The 15,119-nt window shown below is 40.8% G+C and overlaps 1 protein-coding gene across 4 annotated transcripts in view; it reads right to left on the reverse strand.

Moving 5' to 3' along the window:
* Positions 1–15,119, reverse strand: part of nav3 (neuron navigator 3) — a 209,213-nt gene that overhangs the window by 57,452 nt on the left and 136,642 nt on the right. For all 4 annotated transcript variants that reach the window (XM_034864026.1, XM_034864025.1, XM_034864027.1 and 1 more), the window contains 2 exons: positions 7,456–7,860; positions 3,664–3,783 (listed from right to left, as the gene is read on the reverse strand). In XM_034864026.1, coding sequence (XP_034719917.1) covers positions 3,664–3,783; positions 7,456–7,860 — 525 coding nt within the window. The remainder of the gene's footprint in view (positions 1–3,663; positions 3,784–7,455; positions 7,861–15,119) is intronic.

Genomic DNA, 15,119 nt, shown 5'->3' on the forward strand with positions numbered 1-15,119 from the left:
ATTTGTCCTAAACTATAATTCATTTCCAACAGCTGAAACTCCTGCTCCTGCCTGGTATCTAGAAGCAAAACAGCAAACTAGACTTTCTGAAAACAATTGCATGTACTTTGTCTGCACAAAATATTTCTAAATATTCTTAGATTCTGGTTTTGAAGAGATTATTTGTTGACATTTTATAGAAGTTAAGCAAATATACAGTACATGTTGTAGAGAAAATCGCAAAGACCCTTTTTTCCTCTGTCCTATTTTGTGGTTTCAAAAAGATATATTTTAGACTGCTATGTAGTGTTGGTTGAATTCTGCTCTTAGATCAGTCTAACACAAGTTTAGTCTCGCATTGCCAGACTTTCCTTCACTCCGCGGAGGAGGAGGGTCGGGCTAGTCCACACTGCATTCGGATGGGAGAAAAACATGTTCTGGTTTACTGGGGCATTTCTTTAAACCAATCATAATCGTCTTGGATGGCGCAATGTGCCGGACGGAGCCAAGGTGCTGCTGCAAAATAGCCTCGAGAAAGAACTTGTCTTGGCGGAACACAAATTCACTGAAGTTTAAGATGGCAACACAAAGAAAGAGGAAGGTAATGGACATCCGGCTGAACTGAAAAGAGTGACATCCAAGGAATTTCCAGCAGCAACAGAGCAATTCTGGAAGTGGAACGTTGTGGACATAGACTGATACAAGTTAGAAGGTTTCACAAAAATGACTTATTTTAAAGCCTAAAACGTTAGCCACTCTGCCCCCAGCCTAACTAAGAGCCACGTTTCCATGGTAACAATCAGTAACAAGTGCTGACCAGTGACACCAAATGGCAAAAAAGAGGAAAACATAGCTTATGATCTGTGGTGTCCTTACAATGTTGTAAAGCGATCAATGCAAAGGGAAAGATTTTAGAGAGAGATGTAACACACTGGAAATAGATCTCGTAACAGTGAGGCCTTTGAACATACCATCCTGAGCCTGACTGACAAATTAGGGGAAGTACTGATCTCTGCCACATTAACAAGCAACAGCAACCCACCTCTGATCAAGGGCTTCTTAGTCTACTAGAAGCTTTCTGTAATGGTACTTTGTTCACTGAATCTTCCCAGTAAAATGTCAGTGTAGCAGTTGAATTCTTCCAGAAGACAATCATTTTCTGTGAACAAGGCTCAGCGGTTTAACGCTGTGGTTGACTCAGACATGTGCTTTAGTTTTATAAGTCTTAATTCATCCAGAATTCATGGCAAATTAGTCCTACTTAAGATAGTCAAGAACTAGGCAGCTTTGTGCAACATCCATCTAAAGTCTGACTATTACAGTTGTTAGATCTAAGACATGGCCAAAGTCTGTCTTTGTAAACCCATCCCCAGAATGCAGAATAGCCACAAGACAGTTGGGTTGTGGTTGGGGTTTGAGATTTTTCCTTAAAAAAAAACTATGTGAAACTGATTTAATATTCCTTCTCTGGAGACTGCTAAAAGACATTCAAGAACATTCAAATTTAAATCATGAATTTGATAAGAAGTACAAGAAAAATGTCATATATTTCTACATTTTTTTATCAGAAAATCCTGAATGTCACCAATTGAAGATACGGTTTTCCTCTTTTAGTCAACAGCTTACTGCACACTAACATTTTATCTCTTTATCTGGTTGGTTTGCAGACCATTAGCTAAATATGACAGGGGGCAGGAGAAACTACGCAATGTATATTTTACTCACTTACAATCTAAGATTAAATGGTTTCCTGGTGTTTGTCATTCCTAGAACGGCACCATGTGCATTTGAGGAGGCAAAAAGTCAAGGAACAGCGGTTGTTTGACCTTGGGCCTTATCCGCTACTCATTTCACTTAAAGCCGATGGGGTTATGTGGAAAAGAAGATGAATGCTTTGGGAAGAAGAAGGAACCAATCATGGAAGGCAGATCCTGCCCTATGGAGGGAGGTAAAGCTGGGCTAAAGGTGTAAAGCCCAGGGAGCAATTGCTTCAGAAATAAATTTCCGCCCCTGAGCCTTGTCGTGTGTCAGTGGGAAGTGACAGCTCAGCTTCTGACAATCACACATGTCAGAGCGAGGCAGCGGGAAGCATTAAAGGCGTGTGTACTGTTGTGTGCATCGTCATTCATATAGTTTTAAAAGGGGAAATGGAGGCAGAAAGGAAATAAAACAGGGTTCCAGAGTTCAGATTCTGATCCAATCTGGAGTCTGTTGCCTGCAGGCATCTTAAGGAAAAGCAGCATCAATATTTCCTCATCGCCCCTGAGGCCCAAAGTGCTAACACAGACTGAAGCTGAGAAAAGCTGCAATATTTTTGGGTTGATGTGAAAGCAAGGTGAGGGACACTTTAGGCATAATATTAAAATGCAGGGATTAAACACATGTGGGGAGAAGATACGACAGCAAATGGAAGAAACAGGGTTCATACTTATTCTTATCCTGTCCATCCCTTTGAGCGTCAAAATCTGACAGGCCGATCTGTGTGAGGCTGACAGGGGGCAGGTTAATCGCCTATTCTGAACCTCCGGCCAGGTCTAGCGTGTTTTGACGCTCGGCCGAACACAGATATGATCGGACTCGCCCCCGGCCGACTGGCTTGACTGACTGTTGTGACAAGCATAGTTGTGAGAAGGAGCACGTATGCAACAAACAGAAGGATGGTCTGGGCAGGGAAACAATTGGATTATATATCGACTGGTAGAGCAAACAAAGACCGATTCAGCAGGAAGCAAAGCATCACCGGCACGTCTGCAAGTCGTACTTCACCCTGCACAATTAGCACATAGGAACCTTGAAAAGGATACTTAAACTGAAGTAGAGTATTTTAACAGCTCTTTAATCATTTAAAGCATTAGAACAAAAGCCAACTAGTCCTTAAGGAGCCATATCTGATTGCTTTTCAAGCATCCCACTCCTTGAAACATTGCCACTCATTAAAATATAGGCAGAAGTTGGGAAATGCGAGGCCGGGAAATGTCACTGCATCAGTCAATTCCCAGCAGCCTCTCTGAAGGCCCGTCATCACAATCTTAGCTTGACAGCTTTAAATCAATAGCACGTCTCTTCTTTTCAATTCATTTAGTCCAGGATGTCCCTGCAGTAGGGTGGTGACCTTAGTATCACCTTGGAAGGACATGAACTTACTTCCTACTTTTTACTTCAGGCTTTCTTTTGATGAGCAAATGTTCGGTAGCGGTCACAAGGTGAATGTTTTACCACGCGTTACATCAAATCAATTTAAATGTCTCTAAGAGGATGTGCCTGCATTTTCTGCTTGAGAAAGTTGATATGGTTTCAAACTTTCTGCCATTCTCACCACCGCATGCCACTTTTCTCACACACACGCATCACTGGCTGCAGAGCACAGTCTGGTGGATCTGCCCTTGCAAACATCCACCCGGCTTCTGGATAAACATGAACGGCGAGAAGCAAAGCCACTGAAGCTTACGCAGACTCATCGCAGAGTGCTCTGCAGAGGAACGTCAGCTGAATGCCAGAAATCTGAACTGGAATGTGAAATGCAAAAACTGTATGCAAATGTGGATATTTAACAATGTTCAGTGTGTCCGTACATCAATCTCACATTTGACCAAACTCCCCAATTAGACCTGGGCGTGGCCCACACCGATGTCAAACACACATCAGCGAAGCAAGCAGTGTATGACTGACAGACTCCATTCTTACCTGTCTACGTCGCCCTGCATCTCTTTGCTCCCGCGCTGGGAGGCTTCTCGAGAAGAAGCTCCGTCTGAGGCTCGGCCTGCGTTGCGTGCATACAGATGGAGGCCGCCGTCTGTTAGGTATCTGTGAGATGGCAATTAATTAGAGGACGTAGATGGTGAGACGGTTGTATGCTACAGATTATAAAGCCCAAATTTGTGATATTTAATTAATGAATTCACTCTATTTAAACTAAACCAGTAGAGAAAACTTGATGGATTACATACTAATAAACAACCACTGTCTAGGTTCCATTACAAAAATGTGCATGTTTAGATGTACAGTGAGGAAAATAAGTATTTGAACACCCTGGTATTTTGCAATTCTCCCACTTAGAAATCATGGAGGGGTCTGAAATTGTAATTTTAGGTGCAAGTCCACTGTGAGAGACATAATCTAAAAAAAAAAAAATCCAGAAATCACAATGTGTGATTTTTTAACTATTTATTTGTATGATACAGCTGCAAATAAGTATTTGAACACCTGTCTATCAGCTTCAATTCAGACCCTCAAAGACCTGTTAGTCTGCCTTCCAAATGTCCACCTCCACTCCATTTATTATCCTATATTAGATGCACAAGTTTGAGGTCGTTAGATGCATAAAGAAACCTGTCCAACCCATACAATCAGTAAGAATCCAACTACTAACATGGCCAAGACCAAAGAGCTGTCCAAAGACACTAGAGACAACATTGTACACCTCCACAAGGCTGGAAAGGGCTACAGGGAAATTGCCAATCAGCTTGGTGAAAAACGGTCCACTGTTGGAGCAATCATTAGAAAATGGAAGAAGCTAAACATGACTGCTCCATGCAAGATCTCACATCGTGGGATCTCAATGATCCTAAGAAAGGTGAGAAATCAGCCCAGAACTACACGGGAGGAGCTGGTCAATGACCTCGAAAGAGCTGGGACCACCGTTTCCAAGGTTACTGTTGGTAATACACTAAGACATCATGGTTTGAAATCATGCATGGCACGGAAGGTTCCACTGCTTAAACCAGCACATGTCAAGGCCCGTCTTAGGTTTGCCACAGACCATTTGGATGATCCAGAGGAGTCATGGGAGAAAGTCATGTGGTCAGATGAGATCAAAATAGAACTTTTTAGTCATAATTCCACTAACCGTGTTTGGAAGAAGACGAATGATGAGTATCCTCCCAAGAACACCATCCCTACTGTGAAGCATGGGGGTGGTAGCATCATGCTTTGGGGGTGTTTTTCTGCACATGGGACAGGGTGACTGCACTGTATTAAGGAGAGGATGACTGGGGCCATGTATTGCAAGATTTTGGGGAACAACCTCCTCCCCTCAGTTAGAGCATTGAAGATGGGTCAAGGCTGGGTCTTCCAAAATGAAAAGGACCCGAAGCACACAGCCAGGATTACCAAGGAGTGGCTCTATAAGAAGCATATCAAGGTTTTGGCATGGCCTAGCCAGTCTCCAGACCTTAACCCAATAGAGAATCTATGGAGGGAGCTCAAACGCCGTGTTTCTCAGCGACAGCCCAGAAACCTGACTGATCTAGAGAAGATCTGTGTGGAGGAGTGGGCCAAAATCCTTTCTGAAGTGTGTGCAAACCTGGTGAAAAACTACAGGAAACGTTTGACCGCTGGAACCGCAAACAAAGGCTACTGTACCAAATATTAACATTGATTTTCTCAGGTGTTCGAATACTTATTTGCAGCTGTATTATACAAATAAATGGTTAAAAAAGTCATACATTATGATTTCTGGATTTTTTTTTTAGATTATGTCTCTCACAGTGGACATGCACCTACGATGACAATTTCAGACCCCTCCATGATTTCTAAGTGGGAGAACTTGCAAAATAGCAGGGTGTTTAAATATTTGTTTTCCTCACTGTATGTGTATAAGTGCATGTGCCAGTTAGTAAGTGGTAAGATTTGAGGCCACTGCTAGAAAGCTATCAGACACGGCTGATAGGACATGGGGATCATTAGTGTTGAGCTAATTAGGCTAATTATTCAGCTAATCACATTTCCCTCCCAACGTGTTGCTACATTTTCTGTTCTGACAGTTTTCCTGCCCCCAATACTCTTTTCGGGAAATCTTAAGTGCAAGGATGCCAAGTGGGAATGTGTTTTTGTGTGTGTGTGGAATGTGAATTGCTCCCAGGCCTTTATTGTTATTGAATGAATGAAGGTCAGACATCCACACACATGCCATTGTGATGTGCTGTGGAAGACACTGACTTATCTTTTTTCAGTCAGGTAATATGTCAGTGTTTAGAGTACCCTTTTAAGGCATAACGGACCTATGATAGCCTTGGTGGATGTCAGCTGGCTATTTGTCTTAATGTACATCGAAAAATTATTGAGGCCTTGGTGACTGTATGAATACACAGCTAACCGTAACTTGCAGAGAATTTTTCAACTAAACCCAGCAGGCACTGCGGCATTCAGTGGAAATGTGTATGGAACTTGTATTCATGTTAGTAGCTTTTGTATAAATGATGAGGACAAATCTATATTAAAGCTTCAGGCAGTAAAGCTTACTCACAACATGTCATGAACATCAGTGTGATTCTAAAATTAAAATTAATGTGTTCAATGCATAAAAGGCAAAAAAAACAAAATATATTTAACCACTAAAGATTGAATGTAGGAGGTAAACTGGAACTTGAAAGTTTTACACTCTGCACAGTGAGAGTGAGTTCAGGTGGTAGATGGGTATCGTGAGCAACTACTGTCATCTTCACCAATTTGACAAAAAGAAAGAAATGATTCAAAAAGCGCTCTAAGAAGCAGGCAGCACACAGCCAGCACACACTTATATGGTTTGTGCCCTATAAAGTGTAATCCGTCGTTGTAATTGCATGATTCAGACATAATAGAAAAAGTGAAAGGCTAACACTAGGTTACAGTAGATATCTGAAATAGTATCTGAAACATGCCATCACAATGTTACAAAAGGCCACTTAATCTTAGTTTCTAACACCACTGACGGATAGCCAACTTCAATTACTTCATAATCCTCGAAAGACAACAAAAAGGGCTGCAAGGCCTGTAATAAATAATAAATCCCTCTTTAGTGTCCCCTGGAAAAAGCTTCTGTTGTCTTGTGAGCTTCTTGCAGCGAGTTTTCTAAACGGTGTGCATGTGTTGTCATGTTGGTAAAAATGTTTTCTAAATGCTTGTGTTGTTTCTCTTTGCAGTGCACTGAGCTGTCAAAATACACAAGTATTCAGTCACTGATTCAACTATAAAGGCCCCACCACCAAAAGTCAAAAAAAGAGTTTGGTAACTGCTATTAGTCTATAATGATTAACAATAATTTGAATTTTTGCGAATAAGATTTAGAGCTTGCTATGATGATGTTCAAGGTTCATTTTCATGAGTTAAAGCCATGGTGCGTAGTTTCTGTCTCCCCATAAGGAAATCTAAGTAATGAAATCAAAACTATGGGCACATCCAGTCCTCCACACAGTTGCTAGTAACCAAGGACGACACTGAGGATTAAAAAAAATCCTCAATTATCTTTCGTTTTGTCTGGACCATGTACACATGCGTGTTAACACAGATGACAAAATAAACATCCTGCAGTTAGTTTTATGCTATTTCTCTGGTCGACAATTGGTAGCAGTAACGGGCCAAGACAAATAGCAATGCGCCACCAAAGAAGAAGACTGCTAGCAAAGAAATATGCATGTAAACAATGCACAAAAAGTATACACAAAATGTGTTTTAGTGAATTTTGGAAGAAGCTAACATGCTTAGCACTAGTCATCCTACCCGCTGGTGATCTCTTCCATCCGGCCGTTCCTCCCTAGGAGGTCCCCATCACTCATGTAACCTGCCATCTCCATCTGCTTCCCTCCTTCCAGCCCTCCTCCTCCCTTCTCCCCCTGCTCCGCCCCCTTCGCCCCTGCTGCTGCTCGCCTCAGGGGGGCGTTGTACACAAACCTGGAGGGGTCCGAGTGCCCGGAGTAGCGCCCTGTGGTGGTGCCAGCGCTCGTCGTGCTAGCCCTGGGCGCAGCATAGCTGTTGGGCATTGAGGGGGCGTCGCCTGCCTGGAGACGCGGGGTTTGTGATTGGCCCAGACGCCAGGCCATGGGGGAGGAGCGTGTGGTGAGGGCTGGTAGACTCCGCCCATTGACCTCAGTAGTTACCGTGGTGTCGAAGGTTGTCTCTAGTGTACTGTGGACATGGAGGTGTAGAAAGAGAAAATAAATGGTTGGTTAAATTAAACTTTTGACATGAAACAGCAAAAAACCTAAAGTTATCAACTTAGTATTTTTTCACAGATGTTAAGTATTCCAGTATGGAGGGTCTTGGGAAAAGTGCCTCATATGGACTAAATAACAAGTCTTTGTCATCATGTCAGGTGCACTCCTATGCAAATGGAAAAATCATTCAGGTGAAAAGATCTGTCATATTTAAAGTGGAAGGCTGTCTACATCAGTTGACTTCCACTCGCTTCAAATCCCATGCAGTTTCTTCTGACATTGCTTTATGTGTTTGTGACCTTCCTAAAGTGCTGTTTCTTCCAGTGGGTTAACTTGGGGAGGGGGAGGAGAGCAGAAAGTGAATGCTCCCTTGAGAACATATGTCATACCATCACGGTACATCACATAGAGATGGAGATAGAGAGAGAGAGAGAGAGAGAGAGAGAGAGCTATGTTTCTATCTATCTATCAAGTATATTTGATAAACACTTTTGAAATGCCACAGAAAATAAAATCTGAAACAGTCGCATTTGCATAAGCAGGGATGTAGCAAGAAAATACACCTCTGAAATGTCAAAAAAGAAAGTTCTTTAAAGATAGACTTTGTCAAAGGCAACTTTGCAGATATGTATTGCATTGTCATTTCCAGTAGGGTTTTCTAAATTGCCATTTTTTATCAACATTAACTAATGAATAGCAGGATTTAAATGCCTCTTTTGTAGGAAAGAGAAGTGTCAGAATAAATGAACTGTTAGCAAATAAAGGCAACCAAGAACAGAAATAAAACCTGATGATCAAATGTTGTAGAAGGATGCAAACATGTCAACTCCTGTGCAATACATGACTTCCATCCTTCAAAAGGATTTCTTGCCAGATAACTTCTTGCAACAAAGAAGAGCAAAATCCTGCTTGATTTTTTCACATTGGCACACGACATGATAGAAGTGCTGCAAGTGAGCCTGCATGAATGAAAAATAATATACTCACACACCAAGCCCTGCAGCTTGATGTATGTGGACACAGAAAGCAAAGCATGGCAGTGGTACCTTACTGGAGCTCTCTCTGCTGGGAAAAAGAGTGCACTACATTCACATGATGACAGGCTGAACACACCACCCAATACACCACAAAGCTTTGAGGAGAATTTGCTATGTGTACTCTAAACACAAACATGCCTGTGTAAACAAGATGGAATGCGTGCTGCATTATATATGACACATGTTGCCATGGAAACATGACTAACACATATAGGAAAAGTGTAAACAGGATTAAGGCTTTTCTAGCATGGATGTTAACACTATAATAAACCATCATGTACGATTTACACAATATAAGGTTATGATGTTTGTATGTTAATACGTTAAATTGTAGAATTATCAGCATATTCATTCTAATGTAATTATGCAATGTCTGCCAGTATATATAAATACTGTACAGATGCAGCCTATACAAACATGTACTGCATGGTTCCTGTACAAATGCTAAAATATAGCCTTTGGAAACAATACCTTTAAGGTAAAAATGCAGCTCATGATGCAGTTGAAGTAGAGGACAATGGCTGGATATGTGGGGGGATGAGAGATACTCCTATGTGGATGCCAGCCTTCATTAACGGACAAAATCAATAACATCTTCAAGCAGTGTCTCACACATCAGCAGTGAGAGAGGTGTGAGAACAGCATTGTGTGTCTGTGTGTGTGTGTGTGTGTGTGTGTGTGTGTGTGTGTGTGTGTGTGTGTGTGTGTGAACAGTGAGAAAGGGCTGTACACTGCACCCCTGTAATGCCAAGTGCCAACATGAGAGGGGCAGCGATGCCAGCCATATTCACAACTCATCTCTATCAACACCTCCTGGGATCAACACACACACACACACACACACACACACACACACACACACACACACACACACACACACACGCAGTGCCATATCAGATTACCAAGACGCCAAGTAAATAAAAAAAGAAAAGAAAATAATTGCTTATCTGACAAGTGATCCCGGCCGAATATGGAAATACAGGAATCAATTTGCCAAGTTATTTAAATCAAAATCATTTAACTATTCTTACACAATGTGGTACCATTGAAACACCTTTTCAGGGACACCTTAGTGTGCTAAATCAGCTTATCTTTATCTCCTGGCAGTAGAGAGAAAAAAAGAAGAGAGACAGATAGACAGAATGAGACTGTATCCGTGCGTGCGTGTGTGTGTGTGTGTGTTGAGATAAAAGAGCATGTGCCACATATGAATACACATGTTCAATTTAAAAAAATGTAATACCAAATGTATGATTAGAGACAACATATAACAACATATTGTTATTGTTTGTTAAACTGCTGCTTTTTCAGGATCTTTGCTTCATTACACTATGTGGTATAAAGCAGAACCCAAACCAAAATAAATCCGAAGAGAGGGAGGCTTTTTTTCTTTGGCCAAGAGCTCAGCGGGACAAGAATCCATGTTGACAGCAGGGGATTGGTTATTGCTGAGCAATGCTAAATATAAATACACTGGAACTTTCCCTTGCTGCGGCTAATGAGGTCTGAGAGTTTAACAGTTAAACATGTATTTCTCATGGAGGTTCATTCACTGATTTGTGTAAAAATGTAATTCTGCAGCACCATTTCAAAGGCTCTCAAATGTCATGTTCAATATTGGCCACAGTATTTTTTGCATTATAGCAGTTCTTTCATGCTTTGCACCATATAGCTTTGTCACTCTGAACATGGATCAGGGTTTCTCATACACACATACAGTGTGCAGTATACAGTAGCAGCAACTCAGAGAAGCAACCTTTGAAAAAGTATGAACAGATTGTAAAGCTCCAGTCTACCTCTGGACCGATAATCAATTAGTCATTTTGGGATGACAGGACTCTTTAATTCTCAGGCAGTTATTTGCTCTTTTACAAATAACGATCCAAACAAGATCAGCTACACAGCCTTACACTCCAGAGTTGTTTAAATGAATTTATTTTAGAATACTTTTTTAAGTTTGAGGTTTCCAGGGAAAGCCAGCATCTTTATACTCTTCTCAACTGTATGTCTCTAGTATCTAGATATTTATATTTTTCAGTTTTTTTTAGACATGATATATTTATATTTATCACTCTACATGCTCTGGACACCCATATAACCATTTTTTAATTTTTTTTTATTCATACCCTAATAACTCGATTTTTCCACTGTGTTTGTAATTGTTTCTGTGCTGTATTCTTTTAAACTGTGAACTTTGCATGTAATTTCGTACTACAGTGTACTGTGGTATGACAGAAATCTAGTGCATGCTGCTTTCTTGGATAGCTTGTTGGATAACTATTGCTGCTGAACATCATGCCTCTATTGGGGTTGGTATTACCCATAGACTGTAGAAGAGAAGTGGACGTAGCCACCGTGACCTCACCCATACCGTTTTTATGCCTTAAGTCTGGCATTTTGGCTGTCCATCTTATTTTTTTGTAGCCAGAAAGGGATGGGATGAACGAGGGGTGAATCGGACTGAAAAGCCAAGGACACCACCTCGTAGCAACTTGGCAATCACAAGCTAGCCACGCCCTAAAGCATCCCTTGCTTTATTGTGCATTCAACTCTAAATTGGACCACAAATTTACAAAATGAACATGCTCTACTGAAGAAGACTTGCTATTGACACCATAAACTTGTTATGAAAATTTTTAGTGATGTAATAAATCACGTGATAAGTAGGCTCATTTTCTCATTCTACTGAAACAGACTTCTTGGAGTCACCCCCTGCAGGAAATTAGATAGAAGGAAGGTAAACAGCACTTTTACATTGGCTTTCCCTTTCAAGCCCAGAAATTGCTTTTTGGTATAAACTCATAAACTGAAAGTTAAATCTCAACAAAGTCTCCAAAATCACTTCCTTATTCACTCATTTACAACTCACTATATGAAATAAGCTTGTTACTTTAAGGTGAGCCATTATTTGAGATTTTAGACACATGAGAAATTCCATTTTGCGTCATTACAGGTGTAGTATTGCACAACACATGCAATATTCACACATTCTGGAATTGATACAACATGTAGTACACTATCTTGACTATCTACCATTAGGTTTGTATTCCACTGAGTTGTATTAGCTTATGTATAAAAGGTGAAAACTGTTCCACTGTCAGTGTTGAAAAATCTTTCAAAAGTGTTTCTTTTGTTAGGCTCAACATAAACATAAATCTTGTACTTCCAGCAGCAGATTTAAAAACTAATAAGTGTGCTTATATGAACTGGCGTAGTGGACAGACTTAGTTAGCCATAGTTGGCGTCAATTTATCTATCAATTTCAGTTGCAGTTAGCAGTCTGGTTTCATGAACTGGATTTATGTCAAAAATAAGTTATAAGTTACATTTTTAAGACTCAATTGTGCAAAAAAAACAAAAAAACATTTAATTAAACTAAAAATACTGGCATGTGTCACTACCTTGTTTTGTAGCAGTGAGGCTGGCATTGGTGCTGGCACATGTTAAACCGTACTAGATTGAGAGCAATTTCAGAGAAATTGCTCATCGCCATCACAGCGCACATCTTCAATCTGGATCCTGAGAAAGGTTCCCCGCCAACACAACCATCATTCAGACACACAAATGCACACACGCATTTCAGTCAGAACAGCCAAGTCGCTTCCCATCTTCCATCATAGACTGAAAACTCATCTTGTCAAGAAGTGCTTTCCTCCAGCTCAATCATGACACCACTCAGTCTCTCACAAAAACATTGTCTGGGATTGAAAAGTACCTCTGGATTTGACCCATCATTACTGTTAAGAACTTGTAATTTTGGTAGCTAGCTTTTCTGTATGGTTGTAGTCATTGCAAATCGCTTGTTGTTGAAGCGTCAGCTAAATGTACATTAAAAAAGAAAAAAAAACGCAGAATCCTGTACATGTGCGCAAATACGACCAACAGCTATCTCCTCAGTTCAAAAGCAATGAATAATTAAGTCTCCCCCTCGTCTCCTCACTCCAGATGTAAACACAAAATAAACAAACCGGTCGGGGTGAAGCTATTATGTTCAAAATGTCTTCTGGCGGGTGCTGAATCCCCATGGGACTAAACAGGGATCCCTCAGGCTCCAGCAGACAGGGACACATGAGCAGGGAAGATTTCCCTTTTCTGCTTGCTGTGCCAGGTTTGTCTTTGAAGATGAAGGCATGCCTTTACGCCTTCACACAGAGCGGTTTCTTTTCCCTTCAACTGACAATCAATACCATTTTCCATTGTCTGGATAGAAATGAAAAAAAAACCTTTAGAGGAGGGAGACTTAATGTCTTTTTTAATCAATACTGTTTGTCTGTGGAGGCCCCAACACATAAGGATCTCTGAAGAATGTGGCGGATGTGAACTGAGCTGCAATGACGGCTGCAGTATCAAAGTAGCAAGGTCAGTTCAAAAGACAGGGACACGGTTTCATGGCCTCGGAAACTGTAGTGCTACCACATAGAGCTTTTTCAACTGGGTTAATCATTTTGAGTAACATTAGCTGCCACGAGCTCCCAAGCAAGCATGCAATATCTAGTCAGTTTATCTTTCATACTGAACGTCAAACTTCTGGGAGCAAAGTCCTTATGGAGCAGAGAGGCCCAAACCCATAATGCTGTAGAACTAATGGTGGAAAGAGCAGATATCAGTGAGCTCCATAATCCCCACAGTAGTATGTTTTATCTAACATGGCAGTGAACTTTAGAATGTAGATTGCAATATTAAGAATTGGTATTTGGCGTTGTCTTTGCAATCAGCTAGCTTTCTGTTCTTTAGTGCAATCATAAGATAGGTAAAATATCTGTTGTGAATATATTCCTTGTCAAGTCGCATTCAATAGCAATGCTATACACACGTTCAGACTGGGAATGTGGCAAGTAACAACATACACAATGTTACCGATCTTCATTTCAATAAATTCTAATTTTGTGCTGGCACTGAAGAATTGCCTAGTTTAGTCACTATTCTTGTATTCTGCTCCATTAGAAATAAATGGACAAGCGCACCCTTCGTTTATAGCGAAGACCTTTCCTTCCTGAATATGTAAAAGATGCAGTGGAGGAGGAGGGGAGCAAGCGTCTGTGTGAGCTGTGGCCATGGCGTTGACAAGTGAGGGGGCACACAGGGGACGGGCATGGGAGGTGTCAAAAGACAACCAAGGTGGCAAAGATTACAAAAAATAAAACTCTTAAAAAAGGTGACCTAAGGGTCCCTTGTTTGCGTCTGGCTCCTCATCTCTCTCTCTCATTTCCTGTCATAAGCCAAGCCATAAAATGACCCTTTAAAATTAAATAAATAATGATAAATACAGAAAACAATTTTGAATTTTTTTTGTATGTATATTCAAACAATTACAAACAATACACTGAGACCAATGAGTAAAACTTCAGGCCGGAACTTAATGATCAAAACTGCTAAAAATATGAAAGGTGAAAAGTGTGAAAAGATAAGGATACTGATTATGCCTTCACAAATCTGCTTCTGTATAAAGCATACAACTTCTGCTCTTTTCAGTGTTGACTTGTAAAGGTGAATGCTTCCACCAGCACATCCAGTATATAGGCTTAACTGTTGACATGACAATTGACTATATATCCAAGACAAGGGTAAAAAAAATGTTCATATTTAATGTTTTTTTGTGCAGTTACTAGTAAAAAAAAAAAAACTACAGTGGCTGTTGCTGTGCTTGTGAACTACATTTCCATGTTTTGATGATTCCTGCTGAACACCCAGTCTGCATGAATGGGGTGTAAACAGGCATTGAGGGAGTATCCCAAAGACAGACCATGGAGAAAGTGTGATGACTATGACAGTAATGTCTTCTCGAGCATAACAGCAATTAATTACTAAAGGGGCTTAAAAGCGTCATAGTGATTACAGCCATTTCTTATCCAGGGGACAGATTAGGATGGTCGGGCCAGCCTTTTATCATGGACAGAATTGGCATGCATACTCAGAGGCTATCCTTCTATTTAAAATATAAACATGTCCGCAGTGACACACAGTCAGGAGCCAACCATCCTTTTTTCCATTAAATGTGATGGTTGCTTGCTGCTTTGCTGTTATGTTGCTCCAAATCACACACACCTACAAACATGCAGACACCCCATATGATGCTAATTTGGAGGTATGATGATGCATTTTGTACATAATTCACGCTGACTGTCCTTGTGTGCCTAATGCATGAGAATGAGACTCGTAGTCTTAGACCCAACACTGCACACCCCAACCCTTT

Source organism: Etheostoma cragini, chromosome 23 (assembly GCF_013103735.1).
Source record: "Etheostoma cragini isolate CJK2018 chromosome 23, CSU_Ecrag_1.0, whole genome shotgun sequence".
In the NCBI taxonomy this organism is placed as follows: Eukaryota; Metazoa; Chordata; class Actinopteri; order Perciformes; family Percidae; genus Etheostoma; species Etheostoma cragini.